The sequence below is a fragment of the Cyprinodon tularosa genome, unplaced genomic scaffold (assembly GCF_016077235.1).
Source record: "Cyprinodon tularosa strain WSP-4 unplaced genomic scaffold, ASM1607723v1 ctg813, whole genome shotgun sequence".
Lineage (NCBI taxonomy): Eukaryota > Metazoa > Chordata > Actinopteri > Cyprinodontiformes > Cyprinodontidae > Cyprinodon > Cyprinodon tularosa.
In genome coordinates, this window is record NW_024039578.1 from 35,388 (window position 1) to 55,908 (window position 20,521).

The 20,521-nt window shown below is 41.2% G+C and overlaps 1 protein-coding gene and 2 long non-coding RNA genes across 3 annotated transcripts; 2 read left to right on the plus strand and 1 right to left on the minus strand.

The window, feature by feature from the left end:
• The first annotated feature begins 628 nt into the window (after positions 1-628).
• LOC119774463 lies at positions 629-3,513 on the plus strand. The gene is made up of 4 exons (XR_005279538.1): positions 629-641; positions 1,044-1,225; positions 1,331-1,450; positions 2,217-3,513. It is a non-coding gene; the product is annotated as an uncharacterized LOC119774463 (long non-coding RNA).
• Positions 3,514-3,708: 195 nt separating this feature from the next.
• LOC119774455 lies at positions 3,709-4,194 on the minus strand. The gene is made up of 2 exons (XR_005279536.1): positions 4,083-4,194; positions 3,709-3,977 (listed from the first exon to the last, which is right to left on the minus strand). It is a non-coding gene; the product is annotated as an uncharacterized LOC119774455 (long non-coding RNA).
• A 4,845-nt stretch (positions 4,195-9,039) lies between these two features.
• On the plus strand, positions 9,040-14,665 carry LOC119774456. The gene is made up of 10 exons (XM_038271976.1): positions 9,040-9,238; positions 9,314-9,515; positions 9,597-9,765; positions 11,842-11,935; positions 12,017-12,052; positions 13,119-13,169; positions 13,446-13,573; positions 13,715-13,850; positions 13,949-14,019; positions 14,116-14,665. Exons 1-10 carry the CDS (start codon positions 9,040-9,042, stop codon positions 14,332-14,334), a joined length of 1,305 nt encoding a protein of 434 aa, XP_038127904.1. The 3' UTR covers positions 14,335-14,665.
• The last annotated feature ends 5,856 nt before the right edge of the window (positions 14,666-20,521 follow it).

Below are 20,521 nucleotides of genomic sequence, written 5' to 3' on the forward strand. Positions count from 1 at the left end.
TATTTATTAGTTTCATTTTGTAATTGTATAATTTACCACACAGTGAGCATTGTATAATCCAACTTTAAATTTTTCATATTTCTACACGTTACAGGCAAATACTACGGAGCCCCCTAGGGGACATGGGGAATTTTTTTTCTTTTGCGTTACCTCGCAAAACTTTTGCGTTCCCTCGCAATACTTTTGCGTTCCCTCGCAAAAACTTTTGCGTTCCCTCGCAAAACCTTTTGCGTTACCTCGCAATAGGGCTTGGTCGTCGTGACGTCACCACTTTGCGTGGTCGCCCTGTTGACGGCGCACTTTACGGCTTCCTTAGACTATTGCCTGTGACTAACGCGTACTGTACTCCCTCTCAGCCGTGTTTTATTTCGTTTAATTTCACCGTAACTTGATTTCAACCATGGTAAACCGTTGCTGTATTGTGGGCTGTAACAGCGCATCACATGATCGCCGAGGGAAAAACCTACAAAATGGGATAACTTTCCACCGCTGTCCTGCCTGGAGGCGCAAACACGGAGACCAAGTTTCACAGATAACAAAAAGTCGTCGGCTAGCTTGGATCGCGGCTGTGAGACGACAGAACAGAACTTTCCACAGTATCCTGATGTCAATGCGAGTGTGTTCCCTGCATTTTCATTCTGGTAAGTTAAAGATGCACGGTTTTATTTTATAGCCTACAGTGTTTCCTTCCTTCATCCGTGGCACCACATACATGCATGAACGCGCGCCCAGAGACTGTTGATATAGCATTTTCATCCTCGTTGGTTGATATAGCATTTTATCCTCTTTGGTAGAACACACTGCCAGTTCCTACAAGGACAGGGACATCCCTCTCCATTTTCAAAAAAAACCCTGAGGTTGACAGCTGTCATAGCACCACTTATAAATTTTGCTGATCCTAGCGCTTACCAGCCGTCTTGTAATGTAATGTAATCATATAATACAATATAATAATGTGTATATTGAGGATCATTGATAACATTATGGTTCTGTATGTGTTCAACACTGCTGCTGTGGATAATAATTTTAAATTGTGTCACCAGGAAAACCAGCAAATGAAATGTACACCTCACATCCGGATTGGGCACCATCACTACACTTGGGCCACACTGAGATAAAGGCCACACAGACTGCACGCTATGAGAGACAGGAAAAGAGAAAACGGCAAAGGACTGACAGTACACCTGCGAGGATGAGACAGCTATTGATGACCTTGTTCCGCCCGGTAAGCCTTACAGAGCCAGCAGATTCAACACCGTATGTTGCTTTTGTGGCTTTTTCAGCTGCATGATGCACATTTAGCTAAAAGATGTCCTTATTTTATCCATAGTGGAGACACCAGCACCAGCTGAGGATGGAGCTGAGCAGACACCGCTGACAGAATGTGACTTCTGTCAGCGCCGGCGTGCTGAAATCAACCGGCTGCTGGAGGAGAACAGGACCCTGAAATGTGAGCTTGGCCAGAGACTTCAAGCTTAACACTAGCTTTGTGACCATTCATTCAGTGAAAGGAATCTCAAATCGTCATCAAAACATTTATTCAAAATATTAAAAAAAAATTTAAGAATAATTTGCTGAAATAGAAATCAGCATTTGTTTGATACTTAGTGTTAGAAAAAAAAAAGTGTCCTAACAGGTTTTCTGAACCATCTTCTAATCTAGTCTCCCCCAGCTGCTGGTAGAAACAAGATTTTTTTACCATCATTCAGAAACTGGATAGGTGTTACATCTGTATTTTGTTGAAAATCATTTATTGAACATTGTTATTAATAAAATTTTAAGGAACAGATTAAATAGTCAAAGATCCGCAAAATATAAAAAAATAAACAATAGTGCAGTGCTGTGGCCATTCAAGTTAACTCCTAGTTTGAATCAGTCTTTCAAAGTGAACTATTTAGAAAAATGAGTGCAGTATTGACTGCGGGTTATTAAATCTGACCTCATAAAACACTGTAACGGGTAACTTTGAGCTTAAATCATTCAGTCAGAGGTATTATGCAGGTTTAAATGTCCTGTGCTCATTTCATTTCTTTTTCTTTTAAGTGATATAACAATATAACAGCGTGGTTGTTATACTTTACTGTTGTATAACTATGATTTATATGATATGTATACACATGCATGAGGGGTTGAGGTTAACGTTTACTTTCCTGCATAGAATGAAATATAATGGTGTCCTTACCTGCATAATTTATGTCTATTTTTTTTCTCCTCAGGTCTTGCACTCTCAGCGCATTAATGAGACTCCCCTGAAGCCATGGGTCATCATTGCTGACGATGGGCAGGTTTGCTGTGCACACTGTACATGCATGGCTGGAATTGCAGAGGCATGTACACATGTTGGGGCTCTGCTGTTTAAGATTGAGGCAGCAGTCCGCATCCGTGGGAAAAAGACTGTGACAGATGTGCCAGCTTATTGGAAAATACCAGCAGGTATCAACAAAGTCAGCGGTGAAGTCGCCCACAAGATGGACTTCACTTCATCCAAAGCGCAGAGGATTGCTCTGGACAGAGTCATCGATGACAACATTCCCATGCCTGGCCTACGGACACGGGCCAGCAGACGCACTGCCCAAGCCACATTGGACGACTTATCGTCAATGTTCCCTGTTCTTCAGAACCATAGGTCAGTTTGTATGTCCACAGTGAAGCCCTACTTTCACAACTATGCTGCTCCTGTCCAGCCAGCTGTGATCCCAAAACCCCTGCAAGACCGTCTGCGCGACCCAAAGTTTGAAAATGCTCCACCAGCTGTCCTTCTCCAGCACTGTGAGACAGTGAAAGACATTGCAGCTGCATATTATTGCACGTCGTTATATTACAATACAATTATAGATTATATTATTGTATATCATGACATATTGCATCGCAGCCTTTATTTATACAATTTAAGAAATGCATATTGTTAAAAGTAATTATATAAGACATTGCACTAACATTGTTTTTTAATGTGTACTATAGTACCGGTAATAATTTGCACTACTTCAAATGTTATTGATATCTGTTATTACTTAATTTGATCTACCTCCAATTTTTATGTTTGTAATTGATGTTTCATAAATACGTATTTTTTATTACTTTGGAATTTTTTTTATACATAGACATTTTTTATAAAAAGCATAGTATTTTGTATTATTACATTGTATTGTTATATTTGCATATTATTGCACGTTGTTATATTATACAATTATAGATTATATTATTGTATATCATGACATATTGCATCGCAGCCTTTATTTATACAATTTAAGTAATGCATATTATTATAAATACTTATATAAGAATTTGCACTAACAGTGTTTAACTGTTAATGTTTACTATAACTACAATTTGTATAATAATAATTTGCAATATCTCCACTTTCCATTTCTCCATTGATGTTTCATTAAGACCGACTTATTAATAGGATTGAACATTTTGTATAAATACATACTATGTTATTGTAAGTAATTGCACTGCATTTTCATCGCGTCCATTTTTTATTTGTAACCATTTACCTACAAGCATTCAAACTGCACTGCTCTGTTCTGCGCTGCACTGTGTTCTCAAGTTTCACTACTTGCAAATAAACACTGAAAAGGATCTGATCGTTTGAGACCTCTTGCTTTTGGGTATGGATGCAAAACACACCTATGGCTAAAAAACAACCCACTTGTTAAATGTTTGCTTAGAGTGTATTGTTGATACAAAGAAATTGTCAATTCCATATTGAGCATCAATCTTTTCTTTAATACAGTAATTCATAAACACCAGAATAAAGTGGTTGACTTTAAGGTGTGGAAGTCCAGTGTAGTATTTCACTTTGACGGCGTCTTCCTTCAGGAAATCTTCATCCATTTTTCTCTGGCCAAGCTCACATTTCAGGGTCCTGTTCTCCTCCAGCAGCCGGTTGATTTCAGCACGCCGGCGCTGACAGAAGTCACATTCTGTCAGCAGTGTCTGCTCAGCTCCATCCTCAGCTGGTGCTGGTGTCTCCACTATGGATAAAATAAGGACATCTTTTAGCTAAATGTGCATCATGCAGCTGAAAAATCCACAAAAGCAACATACGGTGTTGAATCTGCTGGCTCTGTAAGGCTTACCGGGCGGAACAAGGTCATCAATAGCTGTCTCATCCTCGCAGGTGTACTGTCAGTCCTTTGCCGTTTTCTCTTTTCCTGTCTCTCATAGCGTGCAGTCTGTGTGGCCTTTATCCAGTGTGGCCCAAGTGTAGTGATGGTGCCCAATCCGGATGTGAGGTGTACATTTCATTTGCTGGTTTTCCTGGTGACACAATTTAAAATTATTATCCACAGCAGCAGTGTTGAACACATACAGAACCATAATGTTATCAATGATCCTCAATATACACATTATTATATTGTATTATATGATTACATTACATTACAAGACGGCTGGTAAGCGCTAGGATCAGCAAAATTTATAAGTGGTGCTATGACAGCTGTCAACCTCAGGGTTTTTTTTTGAAAATGGAGAGGGATGTCCCTGTCCTTGTAGGAACTGGCAGTGTGTTATACCAAAGAGGATAAAATGCTATATCAACCAACGAGGATGAAAATGCTATATCAACAGTCTCTGGGCGCGCGTTCATGCTTGTATGTGGTGCCACGGATGAAGGAAGGAAACACTGTAGGCTATAAAATAAAACCGTGCATCTTTAACTTACCAGAATGAAAATGCAGGGAACACACTCGCATTGACATCAGGATACTGTGGAAAGTTCTGTTCTGTCGTCTCACAGCCGCGATCCAAGCTAGCCGACGACTTTTTGTTATCTGTGAAACTTGGTCTCCGTGTTTGCGCCTCCAGGCAGGACAGCGGTGGAAAGTTATCCCATTTTGTAGGTTTTTCCCTCGGCGATCATGTGATGCGCTGTTACAGCCCACAATACAGCAACGGTTTACCATGGTTGAAATCAAGTTACGGTGAAATTAAACGAAATAAAACACGGCTGAGAGGGAGTACAGTACGCGTTAGTCACAGGCAATAGTCTAAGGAAGCCGTAAAGTGCGCCGTCAACAGGGCGACCACGCAAAGTGGTGACGTCACGACGACCAAGCCCTATTGCGAGGTAACGCAAAAGGTTTTGCGAGGGAACGCAAAAGTTTTTGCGAGGGAACGCAAAAGTATTGCGAGGGAACGCAAAAGTTTTGCGAGGTAACGCAAAAGAAAAAAAATTCCCCATGTCCCCTAGGGGGCTCCGTAGTATTTGCCTGTAATGTGTAGAAATATGAAAAATTTAAAGTTGGATTATACAATGCTCACTGTGTGGTAAATTATACAATTACAAAATGAAACTAATAAATAAAGGACAAATAAATTATTTTAACAAAATGGGCAGATTAAAGAAATTAAAAGACTAGAATGAAAATGACTCTAAAGTAGATTATTGAATAGTTGAAAAGTGGTAACCAGTAAACAGAATGTCTTGTTCGCTGAAACATGTTGGCTAAGAAACATGGGAGCTGGCTCGGAGCTCGTCTGCCTGGCTGTGTGTTTCCTGGACGGAGCCGCCTGTGGAGCTGGTTGACAGTTGCCTTTTGTATCTATGCTTCTTTTTCTATGTCTGCTTCTGTCTCCTTGAACCCCAGTGGGCCTCAGCAGATGGCCGCTCACACTGAGCCTGGTTCTGCTGGAGGTTTCTTCCTGTTCAAAGGGAGTTTTTCCTCTCCACTGTCACTACAAGCATGCTTAGTGTGAGGGATTGCTGAAGAGTCAATGAGTCGATGCAATCAGCTGGTTTTCCTTAGATAGAAAACTTTGGCTACGTTCATATTTCAGCCTGAAGTGACTCAAATCCAATGATTTTTTGCCCATATGCGACCTGGATCTGATCTTTTCATGACCCAGGCCACTTGGCTATGTGGTCCTGAATCCGATACGAATCATATCTTTTCAAATGCCAGGTCAGATTCATCGACCTGGGCGTCATTAATACCCTACAAACGTCACTATTCTGCGTCTTGCTATGCAGAAGCAGCAAAAAAAACAACAACCATGGAGGACGATAACACAGAGAGCAGTATTTATGTTTAACCATATTGAAAAGTTTGAGTTTTTATGGTTGGAAAAGATCGCCAGATACGCGCCGGCACTTCCATCCATGTTTACTCCTGTAAATATAGAGCATGCTGCCTGTGATGTCATTGCGTCCTCTACTGCGCATGTGGGACACTTGCATTTTTATGACTGTAGTTCACACAGGAGATCATATACAAGTCGCATATACTGTATTTGGAAATATGAACGGGAACGCAAAAAAAAAATCAGATTTCACAAAAAAATCGGAATTGAGCATTAAGGCTTGCAGTGTGACAGGACAGGAGAATGTATGAGTAGCTTCTGCTATCGCATATATTGGTCAGATTCTAAGATTTCATCTTTGAAAGAGAAACAGTCAGAACATTAAAGTATACATTTTTGTGGTTTCTGATGGCTTGTGCTGGTATTTCATCTCTTACCTTGACTGGATTAAACTACAGTTTAGTAGTGAGCCTCTAGGTGTCACTGCATTCAATCAGCTCAGAAGATTCAGCTGAATGTTCCATGTTTCTCTGAGATCCAATCAGAGCGGGTAGAGATCGATAATGTTCAATTTCAGCGACTGCGTCCTCCAAGGACCTGGTCTATCTGGACTGGATCCTAGAAGGTTTTCCAAAATAAGGTGGCTGGAAGAGTTTAGCTGTGGATTCAAACAGGTCCAGCCTTTGCTGACTTTCACCACCTGTATGCTCTGTTGCCTAGCAACCGTTACAGTTGACACAAAAAGCAGGCCAAGAACGGATACTGAACTTCTCACTGCTGTTCTGAGTGCTAATAACATTTCTGAGGAGCTTCAGCAGAAGTACCGTCGTCTGAGATATCAGATCTATAGTCCCCACACTGCAGAGATGCAACATATTCTCATTATCAGTTCATATGAAATCATACGTAAAGTTACGCACAGTATTTTGTACGTTTTTGACGTTTTTCCTCAAAAAAACAGATCAGTGCGCATGAGCAGCCAGACAGACGAAAAAAGCAGATCAACGGACGGACGTAAAACTGGGAAAAACAGTGCAATAATTACTTCTTCAGGTCTCTAACTAGGTTGCTTGCTGTTTTGTATCTTAGGGTTAGGCTTAGGGTCAGGGTTAGGGTTAATTGTATGTTAAATTCTATGTTATTTAATGGTGCGTAAGATGCGCATGCGCAAGCATATCTTGTCTCGAGGCAAGATGTAAAAATATGACGAAATGTGACAAAAAACGTCAAAAACGTACGAAATTACTGTGCATAACTTTTCGTACGATTTCATACGAACTGATAATGAGAATATACTTAGAGATATTAGAATCTGAGCTTCAATATACAAACCCGTTTACCCAGGGACAAATAAAACCTTTCAGTAAACCAAACATTACACGCCACATATCTGACTCAATAAGCATTTAAATAGGGTGACCATATTTTCATCTGGGAAAACCAGGACACCTTGGAGCTTTTGATTGAAAGAACAAATGTCTCATCATCGGGATTTGCTCCGTGATGAGAGGAAATGTAACTTGTTACTAGTTGTTTTAATGGTTATAGAGTCAGATATGTGGCGGTAATGTTTGGTTTATCTAAAGGTTTTTATCTGTTACTGTGTAAATGAGTTTGGCTGTAATTTAAGGACAGATTCTAATAGATCTGCAGGGTGGGGACTATAAATCTGATAGGATTTTAATTTTTTTTATTGTTGTTTTGCACAATATGCTTAACTAAGTATTTTTTGTTGTTGAATATTAGAGATTTTGCAGATACATTTTGTAGATACATTGTTTAGATTAACTTATATATTTCTAACCCTTTTATAGAATAGAATAGAAAATCCCTTTATTGTCCCACAATGGGCAAATTTACAGCAACAGAAAGATTATTGAAAATGGTCACACAAATGTGGACCATAGAAAAATGTATAAGAATAACATAATAGCGAAGAGTTAAAATATAAACAATAAAATACTGTAAAGTCTTTAAACAATATAAAACTGGAGAATTAATAACCAATATGCAGCTATGGACATTTTTACAGTAATGGATATTTGAAAATAGCAGCAACATCAGAGATGTGCAGAATGACAGCAGCAGGTTATTTAACTGACTAAGGTTTCTATCATTACATTTGATTTTATTTGTTCCTGCTCCCGCTGTTGGAACATTTATTCCACTCTGGATTATTGTGAGTGTAGTCTTTGTTCACTTTAACTTTTTAAAAAATAAATAAATAAACAAACAGTTTTGAAAACCTCGGCAATTCATTATTTTCCTGCTTTGTGTGTCAACTTTCACGGTTGCTAAGCAACAGAGCAAAAAACCGCTGAAGGGTGGACCTGTTCGAATTTACAGCCAAAACTCTTCCGGCCTCCTTATTTTCAAGGACTTCGAAGGATCCAGTCTAGGTAGACCGCGTCCTTGGAGGATGCAGCCCAGGTTTTCGAACAGAGCCTCTGATTAAGAACAGGGCTGCCCGCACTGACGCGGCTCAGGGATTACGTCACACAGAGCGTTGTGCGCAGTGAAATCAGGACATTTCCTCACTTTCTAAAAAAAACCTGGGACGCCCGGGACAGGACGTGAAATACGGATATGTCCCGGGAAATACGGACGTTTGGTCACCCTAATTTAAAACCACTATTTTTAATTATTTCAGACGGAACTATTCGCATAGTTGGATTATATTAAACTGCATTTCCAATATTCACCATTGTTAGGTGCCATTCTCTTTTTCCTCTGAGCACGGAGCAGTTGGCTCGAACAGGCCTTGGTGCCGCGCTATGACGTAATCGGCAAACGAATCTGGCCTTCAGAGGATTCAGCCACTGAATTTGAACTCAGTGTTTGTGTAGCTGAGCTTTACTGCTACACATTGTCAATCTGGTTTGCCAGGTTACCATAAAACACCAAATAAATAAAAACCACGTAGACAGGAACATCTGGAACATGGTTCCATCTTGTCTTTGCACTAAGGACAGAATATGAAGCTTGAATTGTCTCTTGATATTTTCTCCCCAGACCATGTTCGCTGCTGAAACCAAAGCATTGGTGAAAAACACCGGAGCGGAAGATGATCTGATTGCTAACTGTAATTTAAATAAAAAGATGGAAATTCTGACTCTAGTTCGGATCAGAAAGGGAAGCATCTTTCAGTACCCCAAATACAAGCCCCTGAACATCACTCTACCTGAGCTGATGAAGGAGCAGGACTTTTCTCCAGGTGAGTCATCTGAAGCTCACAGACACACAAACAGTGGACTAGAGTGATTTTAGGACATTTCTGCCTTAATGACAGATTTTGAGGAGAAAGTCTTGGTGGACGACTTTAAGACTTGGGTCGAAACCAGCGGCAGCAGCAAACTGGGCGGAGGACATGACGCTGTTGGTAATGCGGAAATGTCTGGGAACTATGACTCTGTGGATGGTCTGGCTGAGCCGGTCAGCATCAAGAAAAAGAAAGTCCACCTTCCAGATGTGAGGAGCAGGTTTAGCGGCAGGTACAGGTATTTTATGTTGTTCTCACCTGGTGGATCCTTCTGGTTTCTGACTGATTCTTCTGCTGATGTTCTCCTCTTAAGGATGATAAAAGGAGACACCCTGAAGCTGCTCAAGCTAAAGGAAAAGGACAAACTGGCCGTTGTTTATGAGACTGTTTACAACAGCGGAGCTGTGACCATAATCAGCAAAAGGAAAAAAGACGGATGCATCTCAGCTTCTTTCAATAAAATGGCCAATCTGTTCTTTAAGGCGAGTAAGAAATGCTGGCAGAACATCTTTCTAGAAATCTAACCCTGAAGGAAAAGATCTAGAATCTGATTGTAGTTTCCAACTCAACAACATCATTGTATTAGAGCTTCATCAGGTTGTAGCTGTTTCTTTCAGGGATCTGCAGGGTTCTGGTAGATCTCAGACCCAGGTCCCAGCATCATTCTCAGACCATTCTCTGACCTCCTGGGTTCCGTTCAGGTTGCAGAACGTGTCTCTGGACTGTAGGAGGGCATCCAGCTTAGGGCTTCCTCAGTGGAACCATCCTATTCACACAGGAAGCTAACACACTTCTCTGGAGCATTGAAAGAGAACACAGATACAGAGACCTGGAAATGTTCAGGGGTAGGGAGCAGGGTTGGCCTTCTACTTACCAACCAGCAAGGAGCTGGTGGCGGAGCACAGAAGAGAAACAGACGATCAGCCCACCGCTCAGCACAACCAGGCAGATCTTAAGGATTGACAGAACCTAGAAGAGACCTATAACTGACCTTTAAAGAGAAGCTAGAGAGACAATAAAAATCTTCTAAAATTTATCCAGGACTTTTAAAGCAGTGGTTTCCTGTTCCATATGTCCAGGGATGATATCCTGGATATTTGAGGTCTTCCCTCTCCAGCACAGCTGATCCTAGACGGAGAATTTTCTTCTCAATGTGTCATACAGTTCTTTTAGTGACTCAGTTATTTAAATCAGGTCTGCTGGAACTACAAACAAGCCTTAAGGCTGATTTATGCTCAGAAACCAGGTTGTCTGCGTGTGTCACAGTTAACGCAGATATGCCCCGCCCCTTCCGCAGACACCCTGGTGCACCTCTCCGAAATTGTAGGTGACCGCAGACAGGAGGCTTCTGATTGGTCAAATCTATATCTGCTCTACACTATGTGCATTTCGTATTCGGTACCTTAGCGGCTTGTTTTGCTTGTCTGACCGCCATTGTGGAAAACGACTGGTGAAAATGGACCAGCTAGAAGAGCGAGGTGCGTGAGAACGCTGGGACCCTTTTTCCACCTGGATTCCCGCTCTTTTTGGCCCTCATGTCCCTCCGTTGTCGCACAAACTTGCCCCCACCTCCTCACCGCCTCGGCCGTATCTAGACTCACAGCTAGTTCCTGACTGGCCCTCTGGCGTTGTGGGGTGGAATAACATAGCGCAGACCACACTTCAATATTGGGCATAAATCAAAAATATCTGCGACAAACTCACTGTGTCACACTGCTGTGGGAGGATAACAGACCTTTACAGAATTGATATTAGACATTAGCATCTTAGACCTTTTTCCAAGGCCTCAGGGACTCAGCCATCAACATTAAGCCTCCATGGACATGAAAACAACATGAGAAGTTAACATCAGATGTTCTTCTTCAGGATCTGATTCCCTCAAATGTTCAGGTGTGGCTGAATGATGACTAGAGGACCTACAGAACGTTCTGATGTATATAAGTGAAGCTGGTGCCTTTTTTTCTTGGTTTTGGGAATCAAACTCATAAAAGCTGCTCCAAGAGGAATATTTCCTCAATTTATGGTTCAGGTCATCACAGCCCAGTAAAACAGAGCCTAGCATGCCCCCTGCTGGTTGCATTCAGTCTATACCATCTGGTGGAAATGAGTCTCAGACTGTGCTGGTGAAGATTCTCAGTCATCCAGGTCATAGTCATTCCAAAAAAGTTAAAAACAATCCACTGGACTTTATTTCCAAGTTTCAAGACGTTTCTCTTCCCATCCAGGAATCTTTTTCAATTCAAAAGGTTAGAAATAGAGTTACGTTTGAGGTTCTTATACAGTATCCCATAAACGCTCTTCGAAAAACATGCATATTGAAGCAGATGAACAGGGCCTGGCGCTTTGCAATGGGGGTTACTTGGCTTCTCTTGTTAGTCTACTGTATAAGACCCTCGAACTCAACGCTATTTTTGACATTTTGAATTGAAAAAGTTTCCTGGATGGGAAGAGAAACGTATTCAAACTTGGAAACGAAGTCCAGGATTGTTTTTTAACTTTTTTGGAAAAAGAGTCTGACTCTGTTTCTGTGAATGCTCAATCTCTGTTTGTTCCATCAGGGCGACTCGAAGCAGGACACCAGCTTTACTGTACCAGAAAATTGCACCTTTGCTTTCAGCCTGGTGGAGCTCCTCCTGGAGGATGGGAAGATCGGTAGGAGGGTTCTTCGAGTGTTTCTGTACAGAACGTTAGATTATTGTTTGGAGAGATAATTCCTTCTTCTGTGTTCTTCAGAAATCTCACTAGAAAGCTGGACTCATACACGAAGAGGTTGGTTTCTGACTTCTGACTTTCTGACTGATTTGTTTTTAAGCTCTTTGAGTCTTTGGGTTCAGATCTGGTTCAAGTACATCTATTCCACTTTGATCAGCCTTTCAGTCCTAAAGATAAATTAAAACCAGTTAAATCTGCCAGATCTGCCTTTCACAGAATCAATCCATTAATGTTAGAATGAAATAGATTAAAAAAAACATTATATTATAGGAAAAATGCTAATAGAAATCATAAACCTAAACAGCATAGAAAACACATGACAGAATGTGTCTAGAAGAGATTTTAGAGTAACATATGGGTGACCCCTGCTGGAGACATTGGCTCACTGCAGGTGAGCAAATGTCATTGAGATGCTGGCAGATTTTTAAAGATAAATATTTAAATATAGATTTTTATAATATAGATATTTACAGATTTTTAAGTATAGATGTGTGCATATATTTCACTAAGGTGTTAACAGCAATTTACATATGTTTGATAATGTTTAAATACTAATATAATACACAGATAGATCTTTATTATAGATGGTGATAAATATTAAAATACAGATGTCTACAGATATTTACATATAGATATTTGAAGGTATTTTAATGCAGATATGATGTACAGTTGTTTATTTAATCTCAATACAGGCATTTATTTAAATCTAAATTGTTATAGATCTTTAGATATAGATATTTATAGGTCTATAAAGGAAGCTTGCAATTGGTAATATAAAATACGGATTTGATATAATGATCCTTATTGATCTCTAGATGTTTAGAGGTTTTTATATATAAATGTTTATAGATATTAAAGTGAGATCTTTAAGGATGTTAAAGTATTGAAGTTTACAGATATTTGAAAACAGATAAGCTACACAGATGTTTGTAGGTCTTTGTAGATGTTTTTGTACAGATGTATATTTCTGACCTCATTTTTTCCACAGCGTTTTTTTTTTTTTTTTTTTTGTTTTGTTTTTTTGAATAAATGTGTATGTGTTTTATAAATTGTTTTAATGTTTTCCATATAACAAAAAAGGAAAATATCTGATTTATTGTTTTATTCATTCTTTTGTTCGCAGGTCTGAGCCACGATGCTCTGAACTATGAGATGATGGAACAAGTCAGAGAAGGTGAGTCTGGTTCCTGGGAGGATTTCCAGAAAGTTCTCAGCTGCCTGTTGATGCCCAGCTGTGGTTGAAGTTCAGCTTCTGCTTCGACCGACGCTTTGATATTAAACTACAACATTAAAACACTTTTGATGGGAAGCGAAAGAAAGAAAATTACATGTCTGATTTCTCTTCCTTCTTGTAAAAGTTCTGTTGTTAACTCTAATTATTTATGAGTGAAGCTGCTCTCCAACAATCTGAGCTGCTTCTTCCTGGTTTCTGCTGCGTTTTTTCCTGCAGGGATTGAGATGAAGGAGTTTCTACTGAAACCATTGGAAGAACTTCCTGAGTCGACTCGTCGTGAGCTGCTGAAGGGTCTTCAAGATGTTCTGGAGGAAGGAGACGCTCTGAGTCTCCTGGGGGAGACGGTACGACTGAAACACAAGCCACAGGATCTTGGGGGGTTGTAATTCTGGGTTGGATAACAACCATATTTCATCTCCATTTATCTGTTTTGCTCTGACGGTTTGTAAAGAAACGATTCTCCAACATGTTGTTCTTCCTTTCAGATGGATCAGAGCAGTGAAGGAGAGTATGAGCATCCCCGCTCTCAGGCCATCTCTAACCTCATGGACCTCCTGGACCGGTCCAAAGGGTCCAAAGCGGTGAAGGACTCTGTTCTCCTGCTGGTCTCAGCCATGGAGGGTAGGCCTGAAGAACGTGTAGATTTCAGGTCCATTTAGGTTTTTTTAGGTTTTCAGACTCATGGATCCTTTGAACTCTATCCTGTATGTTTTGTGCAGCTCTGCCAGAGGTAATGGTGCGACCTTTGACCTTCTGTGATCCTGAAACTCTCACAGTCCTCAGCCAGCTGGTTCTTATACATTTCTGTTTGATATTATGTTTGACCCAAAGTTGGATGGGAAAATATTTACTGACCTCTGCTGCCTCCATCTTTCTGTGTCTCCAGGTGAACAGCCTGAAGGACGAAGGAGAAGCCTCTCTCCCAGAGTCTCTGCCCGTCTCCCTGCAGCAGGACGGGGAGCTGCGCTGGGCGGCTGAGCTCCTCTGTGCGTCTGAAAAGACGCTGGCAGAGCTGAGTGACAGCTTGGACCAACCACCGGAGGTTCTACTGGAGGTTCTGGCTCTGACTGTGCTTGGAGTCCACATGCTGCAGCCCAGAGAGTGAAGCTGGTTCTGCTGGTGGAGCTTCAGGAGCAGCAATGCATTTACACCAAATGACCGGCCAAATTATTCCTCATTTTTTTCCAACAAACACCAAACACTGATGAAAGCAATTTTAATTTGCAAATATCAGGCTTTTAGAGTCCAGCAACTTTCAAAATAAGAGCAATCATTGATATTACAGAATCAGCTTTCTTTGCCCGTTTCTTATACAAACTATACCTTTTATTTTGGTTCCACTTTAATGTTAAGACATTTTTTTAATTTACCATTTAATTTTATCCAATGTGAAGAAAAAAATGACAGATCAACATTTGAAACATACATTATACATTTAAGCCATATGACAATAATTAGAAAATTAAACCTTTACCTTTGACTTGTAGCCAATTTCCATTTATTTTTACGTTTTTCTTACGTTTTTTCATGTAAGAATATTCATTGTTTTTTTTTGTTTGTTTTTGGTTTTGGTGTAAGCCCATTTGTAATTCTGTAGTCCTTCCTGCAGGGGGTGCTGCAGCTCCCCCAGTACCCCCTGTTCCTGTGGTACTACAGACAGTAGCTTGGTTTCTGAGAGGAAAGACATTCCCCATCTATTTCAATTTTCATTCTATTTGCAGCTTTAATTCTTGGTTAAATACCAGTGCTGTAAAGTGCTTACAGAAGACTGATGTGCCTTTTAATCTATTTTATCCTCTCTGTAGTATTAACTTAGAAGAAACCTAGATGGAGTCAGTATTATAAGTAAAATAAGATAATTTGCCTGTTTTCTCTGCTTTGTACTTTTATTTTATATCATTTAACTTTTGTTTTTGTGGTTAGTTACAACATGGAACCTGCTCTTTTTGACTTCAGTCAGCGCTTTTATTTTACCACACCCTTTTTAAACAGGAATCTGTGCTTTTACTTGAGTAAATCATGTGAAAATGTTTGACACCTTTGATTACAGGGAAACTAAGTAAGGTAAGGTAAGACCTACCAAGTGATGCCAGAGTACAAACACAATGTTTGTTCTTTTTTTCCTTAATGTTCTTTTCTGGCAATATCTAACTTTCAGTCTCAAAACAGTCTTAAACCTATAAATGTATTTTTTCCATTTAAGGCAGAATGATCAGAGGAGGATTATTACAGAAAAAACCTGTCCAGTTTTTCTTTATCCTGTTAACTTAACCTGGTAAATAACTGAAATTCTAAATGGTTGGAACTGATCTGTAAGGACATTTTACTTTCTGGACCTGGATTATCCATGTCATGATGGGCACTAGAGAGTCAAGCCCAAGATGCAGAACACACACGGAGGAGACAGGGGAAAAGTGCAAAATGTTTAATAAGTCCAAATACACACAGAAAACACTGGGACTGGAATGGTTCAGGGGGGGGGGGGGGGGGGGGGGGGTTCACTGCAGTCTGTGCAGGGAACGGGGAATGGCTGGATGACAGGAAACAACAGGGGATATCCACATGGGAACCTCTTAGGGAAAACTCCACAGGGAAGTCAGCAGGTAGCATCCACGTAGGATTCTTGGGTTGGCTCACCAGGGCAGATTAGCTGGTTAGCTTTCCTAGAGCGTCAGGCTTGGGACTGGCTTCCTATGATGCAACTCTCCCAGAGCTGCAGGCCAGAGACAGGTTGCCAGAGAGACAGTTCTTCCAGAGCTTCACAGGGAAACAGGAGGTTAAGCTCATCCAGAGCTTTCACGAGGAGACAGGTGGTTAAGCTCATCCAGAGCTTTCACGAAGAGACAGGATTCCTGTGAGGCAGAGACAAGGAAGAATTAGAATCTGGTCTCACAATGGAGATAACTAAGATTCATCTGTAACAGAGGTTCAGGAAGCTAACCAACTAAGATCAACACTGCGGCGTGGAATCAAGGTTTGAAGTCAGCTTAAATACTGTGGTCCTCCTGATTAGTAGATCAGCCACAGGTGTGTGGGAGGCTCAGCTCAGGAGGACCCACGGCGCACTCTGCTGGAGGCAGAGGGTAATCTCCAGATCCCCACAGTAACTCCAAACCTAAGGGAAAAAACAAAGAGAGCAGAAGAGGATCCTCGGCGCCCTCTGGTGGGCAAGCCTGAGGATCCCAACAATCCACCTCTCTAAATGATATAATGTATGTTTGGAATTCTAAGTTCTTCATTATTTCTGTCTTACTGACTTGTTTTGAATTTCCTTAAATAAACATATACAATGTTTTTAAGCCTTCATTTGCCTTCCTTCTTCCAAACTGAGCAACATCCATATGTAGTGGAGAGGTCACTGAGTTTAAGGGAGCGGCTTCAACTCTGCTGATCCACCCATCTTATTAGATCGCCTGGAAAACTGGATGATCCTTTCCACTCCAGCACATTCTGGCTTAAATCCTACTTGGAGGACCAGGGAATTTTTAGTGTCAGTATGTAACTTTACATCAGACAGCACAGAAATCACATGTGGCGTTCCCCAAGGCTCCATCTTAGTGGCCCTTTGATTCAATATCTAATTGCTTTCCCCAACTCGGATCTTAAATAAGCGGTCCTCCTAACTGTCATTCATTCTTGTGATATGTTTACGTAAGGCTGTCCTACGTGCTCAACCCCAGTTATCTATCTTTTTCTGCGCACTTTCAGGCGTGTATATGTGGTGAGCTACGGTTTAATGCAGTCATTGAAGCTCACCTTTCTCCAGAGATGGCAAAAGTACTCACTTTCCGTACTTGAGTAAAAGTACAGATATTTGTGTTAAAAAATACTCTGGTAAAAGTGGAAGTACTGATTAAACTTCTTTACTCAAGTAAAAGTAACAAAGTACAGGCTTGTAAATTTACTTAAAGTATAAAAGTAAAAGTAGAAACCACTTTTTTCATGCCGTTGCCTACATTTTAAATGGATGTCTGCCAATAGGACTAGATCTCCGTTGTGTTCATTTTCAATCATCTCGTCGTCCATGCTACTATGCTAACGCCACCGCCACCAAGGTGCAATGATTTGCCGCCAATGAATACCGCCGAATCTGTCGATTCATCTTGTAGTGGTGCGTCAAATGCAACGTAGATTCCCATCCAATTAGATTGAATTTGGTATTGATGATGTGAAAACTAATAACGGTAACTCCATTGAAATGATTCAAAACTAAAGTAACGAGACAATTTTTTAAAATGTAAGGAGTAGAAAGTACAGATATTTGTGTAAAAATGTAAGGAGTAGAAGTAAAAAGTCGCCATAAGTATTTGTACTTCGTTGCTTCCCATCTCTGCCTTTCTCACGGTGGTTCTTGGAAAATGGCAGTTGGTCGTAAGAGCAAAAGTGTCTACGAAGTGTATGAGAAGAAAAGAAAGGCATCAGAAGAGGCAGATATATCCCAGAATGCTTTGCGCTGAGAGCTCTTTGCTGTCACAAATTTGCTGTCACAGCGGCCGACTGTTGCCATAGACTGTCGCTACCCGACAGTGGCGACTAATACCAAAGATGGCGCAGGCACCATGCAGTGGACCAACAGAGGAGTGATTATCTGTCTGAACGTCTGATAACTGAGTTTGATATAAAAGGTTGGGAGCTGATGGCTTGGTTCGAGTGTCCGGTGTGTTTCAACTACGTGCTGCATTGTAGTCAACCAAAATCCTTGACGATTTTGAATTCCCCCCCCGGACATTTTTTAGGTCTGAAAAGCAGGACATGTTTGGGAAAAAGAGGCCGTCTGGTCCCCCTACCATATCAACAATTTGATGTTTCAGTGAGTGAGTGCTTGTTGCTATGATGCGTCTTTGCTCAGCAGCTTCGCTCGTTGTAAACATACCAATCAGAGCACAGCTCATCTAAATATTCATGATCATACCATAAAAGGAAGAAAACCTCGTTTCATTCTAGGGTTTTTAACCAGGCTTGCATTAGGATTCATAGAACAGCTAATATGCCATTTTCATACCAACCAATGTTACACACCCTATTAGAGACCTTAAGGACCAGATACCTTATAGAATTCTAGTTCAACATGATTTATCCAGTAATTGGATATAAACTATTGCCTTTGCAAGTCAAAAGGCAGTCCTCCAGATAAAACAACAAGGAAATAGAAATAGATTCAAAGGCAGCAAAGCTCAATTTTAGCACCTCCTGCCTGTCCCTCCTTTCACATCATCTTCTAGTTCACAGGAGTCAAACTGGTTCCAGAAAGGGCCGTGTGGCTGCAGGTTTTTCTTTCCAACCAAACAATAGCATACCAAACTCCATTCATCTCATCAAGTCATCATGTTCAGATTGGACTCCCTTGATGAGGTGACTGGAGTCTGGTGCTATTGCTTGGTTGGAAAGAAAACCTGCAGCCACACGGCCCTTTCTGGAACCAGTTTGAAACAGCTGTTCTAGTTCTTTTCAACATCAAACAATCCAGTAAGACAATTTATTTTGTTTCAAAAGCTTTCTTGGTTTCATTTTACAAACAAGCTACCGTGACCACAGTCCTTCTGCCTCTTCTAAATTAAATCTGGTATTCTCAAATTAAGTCATTTTTTTCAGCATATTTCTAAAACCATCCATCCATCTTCTTCCGCTTATCTGAGGTCGGGTCACGGAAGTAGCAGCTTCAGTAGGGATGCCCCTGAGGGACTCCCAAGGCGCTACCAGGCCAGCCAAGAAGCATAAAGTAGTAGCCATTAAAAATGGCCCCAACCAGTCAAACGCCAGCCAAATGGCAGCCCACTCCATTGCAACTCCCAGCAAAAATCCCCTGCAACTTCCAGCCACTGGCCTTCTCCTGGGCGTGCATATTTTTTTACTGTGATTCCTGCCTTTCATCGAATTACAGGGTCTGAGCAGGAGATCTCGCTTCCCTTTAGATCTTAATGTCCACAAATCATGACGGAAAAAATATTCAAGTACAAAGATTGATGTTTAAAAAGGAATTGTAGGGGACCAGCCAAGAACTAGCCAAGGACCAGCCAAGAACTAGCCAAAGACCAGCCAAGAACCCATCAAGGAAAGTGGGGAAATGTTGAATGGCAACTACTGTACTCCCTCCAGTGAGTCCTGGGTCTCCCCCTGGGCCTCTTCCCGGTTGGACGGGCCTGGAACACCTCACCAGGGAGTAATTTCTGGCTCCTCTCGATGTGGCGAAGCGAAGGCTCTACTCTGAGTCCTCCTCGGATGACTAAGCTCCTCCCCCTTTCTCTCAGGGAGAGCCCAGATATACTACAGAGAAAACTCATTTCAACCCATTTGTATCTGGGATCTCATTCTTTCAGGCAGAATTATATATTTCTAATTTATTCAAATTTATTTCTAAAACTTCACATATATTTGATGTTAACAGTATTAAAGTACAGTTCCTAGGTTTCCTTATCACAGCCTCCTTCCATGTCCGCCATGTTTAACGCATCTTCCAACAAGTGCGTCCTGCCTTTTCTGACTTTTTCTAACGTGTAAAATGTTCCTTGATTAAAGATTCTGTCAGAAGGCTCAGAACATAAGACCCAGAATTCAGGCGAGACAGACAGTGGTATATTTAAAAAAAAGAGTTTATTAATAAAGCGTGTGGTTGTCTGCTGTGGAGGGCTCACTGGAAACTCTGCAGGACTAGAGGCACAGGTCAGTGACTTCTAAGCTCAAACGATGGATTATAATAATGAATATGAAAGCCACCAACTTGGCAAAGTTCAGTCTTTGCTCAGATGAGTGTCGTCCAGCAGAACTCCTTTCCTTTATGCTGAGATGGAACCAGAGATCCAGGAGAGAAGAGAAGCAGCGTCCTTCAGCTGCCAGAACAAGCCATGGGAACTGAAAGATCCAGAAGGGTAATCCAAGCCATGGTCAGAAGACATGGTCCAGGGATGGCACCAGGCGGAATGCAGGTATCATTCCAAAACAAAAAATAAACAGGAGAACAGAGCACAAAAGGAGGTCGAAAACTCAGAGGTCCGTGGGAAAAAAACAGATCAGGAACCGGTAGAACCACAACAAAGGGAATGCTAGAGTTAGTCCTCCTAGAAAGCTACATAATCTGGCAGCACAAGGCTGGAGCCCAGAGGGCTAAATAGCAGCAGATGCAGGCGGGTGTAATAAGAGCAACTGAGAGTACAGAGCAAAGCAAAGAGCAGAGCAAATGTGGCGAGATCATTACACTATCTGCATTCTTCTTTCTCCTTAAACCCCCAGGCAGCCTCAGCAGAGGATCGTTCACAGAGCCTGGTTCTGGTTCTGTTGGATGTTTTTTCGTATCA